General features: G+C 36.4%; 1 protein-coding gene across 1 annotated transcript in view; it reads right to left on the bottom strand.

Moving 5' to 3' along the window:
* Positions 1-1,101: 1,101 nt before the first annotated feature.
* INPP4B (inositol polyphosphate-4-phosphatase type II B) overlaps positions 1,102-7,178 on the bottom strand; it is a 160,624-nt gene continuing 154,547 nt past the window's right edge. Inside the window, exon 25 of the mRNA XM_026042591.1 lies at positions 1,102-1,585. Coding sequence (XP_025898376.1) covers positions 1,411-1,585 — 175 coding nt within the window. The 3' untranslated portion in view covers positions 1,102-1,410. The remainder of the gene's footprint in view (positions 1,586-7,178) is intronic.

Here is a 7,178-nt window from a genome sequence, read left to right as displayed (position 1 = left end):
TGATAAACAAAACATTTTTTAAAATATTGACTAATTAGCATAGAATGTATGCTCCTGATAACATTTTTGTTAAACTTAGGTGTCAGCTTTTCCATATGTCCCTTCTGGAGGTCTGTAGTACTTTGGGAAAGCCATCAGCTGTATCATGTTGAATGCATACTTTCTGCATTTGACATTCTTCAGAACATTCTCTATGCGGCATCCTTCTCTAGTGAAAGGGGGAAAAAGTACAACTTCATGAAACACAGAATAAATAAATATGTTTTATTTGTTCATTGCAGAGTTTCAGCAACAGTTGAAGTAAAAATAACAAAGATTCAACTCTACATTTTTTGTTTTCCACAAGTGATGATACATCTTACAAAATTAAATCCAAGGCCAGGCCCAATACAGTTATTGCCCTCAGAAACAGATGATACGATTTTTTTCATAATATATTTGCCCTTAAGCTTTAAAGTTTAGTAAAAAAATTATTGATACATTTCATTTTGATTCCAGAAATATATTTGCCTTCTAAATATTCTCATATTTTTCAAATTACTTTACTATATATATGAGAGTATCTGTTGCCCTAAAAATGAGATTTTTAGGAATAAGGCATTTTATTAAGTCTGGCCCTATAGATTTGTGAAGGAAAGTTTCATCTCTGTTTCATTTCCTGTATGTTCAGCTTTGCAATGAAAAAAGAGAAATGGCTTTTCAAATAGCCCAATCCAACACTCTGCTTTTATAAAGGAAAGATGCTTGTTCACATACAGTACAAAAGTCACAAGTGCCAAAGTGGTGCATCAAGACAAACAGGACTTCATTAAAAAGAATATAAAAGTGTCTTGAAAGCAAAAGCAACTAAAGCAACAACTACAAACAGGTTAATTTAATTACAAAACAGAACTTATTCTATTCCATTTAGTTACTTGACAGAAAAGGGTTAGTTGTAACAAAGTAATAACCTATTTGTCAAATCAAAAAAAAAAAAAAATCCCATCAGCTAATAGTAACAATGAAAATAACACAAAGAAAGTAAGTCTCACAAACCACCGCCCTATAATATTTGGCTGGGGGATAGTTTGTACTGTGCAAATTCATTTTTATTTTAGATTGTTACTCTCGGGGGGAAAAAAAGGGTTCAAGCATTCAGGATTCTACATCATCTTGTATACAGTGACAGCATTTTAAGTGGGCTTTCTTTGAGCTAATTACAGTGGGAAAGCTTTACCAGGAACAGAAAGAGCAAATCAATTTCAGTCAATGCATAGTAATAGAGTTCAGAAAAATGATGAAAGCATTGTACATTTCAGACATTTCTATCTTAAAGGTGAATCCTTGGGGTCTGAAAATGTAGAAATATTACAGCATAATTCCTTTTTCTAGAGTTTGTTGCTGTTTGTAGAAAAGGAACACAAGTGCAGTTTATTGATATTTGGCTAATAGCAAAGCAAGACTTAAAATAAGCCACACAACCAGCAAGTGTGAGCTGACAAGCAGCAAGGCGACAGGATAGAAGTGACGAGAAGTTGGCTTGTTATCAGTTAGACAGCCTGTTTCGGGATCATCCGATTCATTCAGTGCTCCCTGGGTTTGTCTGCTGTTAAACATGGGAAGTTAGGAACAAACAGAACAGCATTTAAACAGCAAAGAAAGCCAACATGTAGGTATTCTGACAACAAAGCAAGCAAATATAGCCATTCTGGTACCAAGGACTTAGCCTAAGTAGCTTCATATGTTTAATCTCTATTACAGTTTACATGGGAAGAACTAGAGATTAATGCTTTTAAAATCCTGCTAAGTATCTTGAAGTGTAACAACTTTACATGACAAAGTACAAGTTATGAGATGAGCTATACTGCCACTGAAGCAAACATGCACACCAACCAGAAATGAAATAAGGACATAAACTAATAGTTAAGGAAACAAAAAGGATCACAAATATGGCACAATATGAAACTGGCAAAAACTGTGTCTCCATGGTTAGTGTTCACGGGTTTTTCAGTCCTGCTTCCCTATTTGTTAAGAAATAGATAGGCAAAAGTAGAAAGGGCATATGCTCTTTGGAGAAGAATTGCAACTATTTTACAATAATTTTAAAATGTTGGCAAGTTGACCTAAAAATTACTTATTTGAAACTTTATTAGTGCTGGTGACTCAACTTTGAAGTCAGTAGTAATTCTTCCTATTTAAAGGCTCACATCTTCATTACCAAAAGAAAATGACCTTGCACCTTGCTCAGTTGACTCAGGAGCTAATCTGCTTACAGAGGAGTTCCACTGCATCACTAAGTTGTGCTGCCAGTGTACCACAGCAGCCCGAATAGCTTCAAATCCCTTTCTGTCATAGCCCTAAAAGCTTCTATACAACGAGGATTATGCATAATTCAGCTCTACCTTTTTCTATCCCTATAGAGTTATTTATATGTATTTGCTCAGGATTCCTGTTTATAGAGCTCCTTTGGGCAGCAACAACTTAATTTTATGCTTTTATATTAGCTACAAATACTCTGGGATTCAAAGCTAACTTCATTTTGTGGTGTGGATTTAAGAATATTCAGATATATCAGATTACAACGTGGTGCTGTATCAGATASAGCCATCTTGAGTATATAGTCTGTCAAGAAAGAAAATACTGGAAGATCAGAAAGAGTGCAAGATGGTAAAGGTAACATTGCACAGCCCTAGGTAAAATGAGAACAGTACAGCTGTAGTATCACCCTGTTGAAGACAGCTGCAGTCAACTTGATCTTACAGACAGTCTGCCTTTGTCTTGAATGTTTAAAAGGCAATATTGAGTCTCTTGAGCTGGAATATCAAGAGAGGTGGAATCCTGTGAAAAGAGTTGATGAAAACCATTCCTCACACAATTTTCCGTCTTAAAAACAAAAAAGCCTTTCAAATTAGATTCATCAGTTCTTGTTTGCTTTGAACAATCAATAAAAAAYAAAGATGATCCTCCATGCTATTTTCAATACTGCAACAAAAATGAAAAAYCCTAATAATTGAGTGGCATCTAATCCACTGCAATTAATGGTTTCAGTGTGCCTGCTGCTCTTGGTCTGTGCTTTTCCATTGTACACAGAACTCAAACACATAGGTCAAAATCCTCTCAGAAACAGTTGAGAAACAGAATTGACTCTTGCTATGCTAATTTTATCAACATTGTGACTTATACTGAAATACATAACTGTTACATATCAGACCACTAGTTAACACCCATGTCTACTCAGAAGCTTCTTGCTTTTCTGCTCACAACACTGTCATTTGTGATCAGTTGTGAAGATTCATTCCCTTTCTATTAATTTCATTATATATTTCCACGTACTTTTGAAAGTATGCAGCTTACAGTTCTTTTACAGTTCAGGAAGTTTGCACAGCTTTTGGAGACGCAATATTGCACCATACATACTGTACATATACAGTACAGCTTACTTCATTATGAAAAGCTTTTATGCAGTCTGTAACATGTTTTCATGCAATTCATTCTAAGCAGGCCGAGTTACATGCTTGCATGTTATCCCTACAGGAACATAACCCTTCTGCTTCTGTAGGCTGCCCTGCTYGGTATGTTTTGCTCCATATCTCATCATCTGTTATTTTTATCAGCTATGTTTCTACAAGTCCCATTAGCATCACTGCAATTTATGCATTTAGATGCATATTACATTTAGGTGTAGTGATGGGAATACAGATAAAAGCCATTTGTTCTGTTACTCTTACCTAGAAAAGCCTACAGTACATTTGTTATTTGATATACTGAAAAGAATGATCAACGTCTTTTGACATAAAAAGAACTGTCTTCTGCCAGGATAACCACTGTCAGCAACTGATGCATGGAGGTTTCTGTCGCACAGATCAGCTGCATCATTCTGCACATGATTCAATGAGACATCTCTAAAATGGAGCCAGAGAATCCAACTTCATTATTTAACTACTTCAAAACAAGATTGAGTGGAATACTGGAATGTGCTTTTAATTTAAGAATAATATTTCATCATGGTCAGATGCTTAGCTTAAGCTTGCAAGCAAATACATTCCACTGCACTGCAGTAACAGAGCCTTCTAACAAACTTCATATTCTCATAGTATAGCTAATTGAAGTGAAGACCTAAATTGAGCTGTCTGTAACATGGCAGTTTGGAAGATAATTCCCCTTTGCTCATATCAAACCTGGTGGAAGTTTAACTGCATCAAACAGCACGCATCCAGTTGGTGATATGTCAACTGGATTTCTTTGGCTTCCAATCTGGTACTCCACACAGTCAGAACTAAGTGGTATCTGATCCTGTTATGGTGTGAAGGTACAGAGCTTTTGATGTTAACTCAGTCACAAGCCATCTCTCTCAGAGCAAAGAGGGAAAGAGGAAGGCTCTCCAAAATCCAGTACACATGTTTTTAAGAGAAAAAGGTGAAAGCTTGTAGATCTGTAACATTTGGGTTCATTAATACYTCTCTAACATGTATTATTATTTTTTATTAATTTTGTTTGAGGCTTAYAGCATAGCACAGACATCATGTCAGCCAAGGGTGCTGTAAGTTTAACGATTATATCATCATTCTAGTCTGCCGCCTTCTAACTCATTCAGTGTTTTATCATCTTGAAGTCCTACTGGGAAAATACTGCATGCCTATCAAATGAGACAAAGCAAAACAGCAGGTATTTTCTGTTGTCTTGTAATTCGGATGATGAATTGTTTAAAACTCCATCTCAAGAGTGTAATGAAGTCAATCATACGTGTGAGGGCATGCACTGGCTTTTGATTGCCAGTCACACTGCTCAACCCTCCTGCGCCCAGATTTTGAAAGACACATTTTAATGCCTCAGTATTGCAAGTAGAACGGATAGGCAATTTTTAATCAATACAAGAATTTCAAGGGCTAACAGTGGCTTCACTGTGAATTCATGTCCTGGAGATTTCTGGAGATAGTCTCCCACCTCCCCTCTCTATGCTGCACCATAGTGGTTGGAATAATAGAACTGGATTGTTGTACTTGACAGTTTCAGCTGACAGAGGGAAACTCAATTTGTTTCAATGTTGCCCTATATTAAAGACAAACACCAAGGTTTTGTCTGTTTATTTTTTGAGTTAAATCTAAAATTTTTAGATAAACCAGATCTTTTTCCATTTTTCAGGTCTATCTGAATCTGCCCCTAAACTGTTGGCACACCCAAGAACAAATTATCCATGTAACCTTTAATATACCATAAGGTAAGTGAAACAGCTCTTTCATCTCTTAAATATTATATACAATACATGCAAAGCATACTATTTTATAATATAAAACTCCATCTGTAAATCCTAGTGCTACAGAAATCATTGCTGACTTCAGAAGAATATGTCTGTGCCCAATACATTTTCCTTTCATAAGGTTGTGTTGCTGATGTTACTGCTTAGTGAGTCACACCTCTTCCAATATATTTCTCTCATGCCGAGTTTTACCAAGGGTGTAATTACACATTTAATTGTATAGCACACAAACCACCAATATAGTCCCTCACTTTCATATGTCTAATTGAATCTTAAACACTTTTGGTTGACCATGAGAAGCCTTCACAAACCATCTCCATGCTACTAACAAATTTTTCAGCACAAAAGGAGTGGCAAAGCTGATCTAATTGGTGAAAAAGGCATCCTGTACAACTTAAGAGCCAAACATGAAAAAAATTCTTAAAATCTGACATGAATTTTAAATGTTCAAATCTCAGACCATGGAAAGGATGACAGAATTAAGGAGAGAACTGCTACTGTAAACAAAGGATCATTCAGAAACAGCTGCATTTATAGTTAGGGTCCTTTCAAGTGAGGAGGGTTTTAAAAAGCAATAAATACAAATCTTAATGTTTTAACTTACAGTGCATACCTGCGTCTGCAATTCAAGCTGTCCAAAAGGCAAATTCTGACTGCTTTTGATTAAGGTCTCTAAACCGCATAAACTCTTCATATGATTAACCAAATRAGTGAGTTCTCATTTAAATCATAGCAAAGATCTGAAAACTACTTTTCCACTTAAATAAATCCAATTCATTAATTGCTTTCCACTAACATACTGATACCTTCTCTCTGTATATATAGGCTCAYGAACAGTTTGAAAACTGATCTGTTCTGATGAGCCTTCCTGTTAGCACTAGTACTAGGCACAGCATGTGGGAGTACTTATAGAAAAGAAGTTGCTGCACATGTAGCTTTCTCAATCAGAAAAATGCAACCTGACAAGGTCAGTCACAGGTAAGTCACAGGTATTTTTTAAAAATTTTATAACCAGTGAGGTCTAAGATGTATATTCCTGGTGGTGTTTGTTCCTCTAGTAGTGTTTGTGTACTGGGTTATCATGATAGCTGAAGAACATCATGTTCTAACATGGATGAGTTTCCTTTAATCACTTTTGAGAAAGGCAGTAAAACTTCTTTCTATGTATATCGTATTTGGCTTGAATAATTGTGAGCCAGAGTCCAGGTGGTTAAATAATAACAGTTCAGGTGGTCAAAAATCTGAAGYCCAGCCAAATAGCACACAGGTTGCTAATTAGAAACACTTCATCTCCACAGCGCCTGTTACAGTGACAGGCCTTGAGGAATTCTGCTTCCTTTTTAATTTTTAATAAATGCTAATGACTTTCAATTATTATGTAACATATCTCACATTAACCTTACTRGGAAGGATACTGCCCTTTGGGGTCCTGTAAGATGTACGAGCACTCACAGTCATTTATGGCACCCATTCACAGAGAACTGTGCAAAATCACAGCCACATACAGCCACTCTAACCTAAGCAGGTAGCTGCTCTCCTTTTATTTTGGTTAATACTGTACTTCTCTGGCTGTCACGCAGCATTTGCAGACTTCAAGCAGCTAAACAATTTCCCTCTTTAACATGAATGTATTGCACTGGTCAGAACCCAGCAAAGACCAAGGCTTTTAAACTGTGGAGATTATCCTCTGTCAGGAGCAAAGCTGTGTGCAGACAGGTGTGCAATGCCCCCCACCCTCCTTTAGGAAAAAAAGGAAAAAAAAGCCACTCTCACCATTTTACTCTCAATTAGCCTTCACTAAAAGCTAAGCCAGAGGTCTGTAGCATCTAAGCAGAGCCCAGCGAACAGATGCAGAGGATGCTGGAATCATGCTTGTCTCATTTTATTAGTATTTAATCCTGAGGTAGTTAAAAATAAACTCCATAATGTACTATTAATGTGC

Source organism: Nothoprocta perdicaria, unplaced genomic scaffold, assembly GCF_003342845.1.
Source record: "Nothoprocta perdicaria isolate Ctin4 unplaced genomic scaffold, notPer1 scaffold_31, whole genome shotgun sequence".
NCBI classification, from domain to species: Eukaryota; Metazoa; Chordata; class Aves; order Tinamiformes; family Tinamidae; genus Nothoprocta; species Nothoprocta perdicaria.
This window is presented reverse-complemented; position numbering and strand designations above follow the sequence as displayed.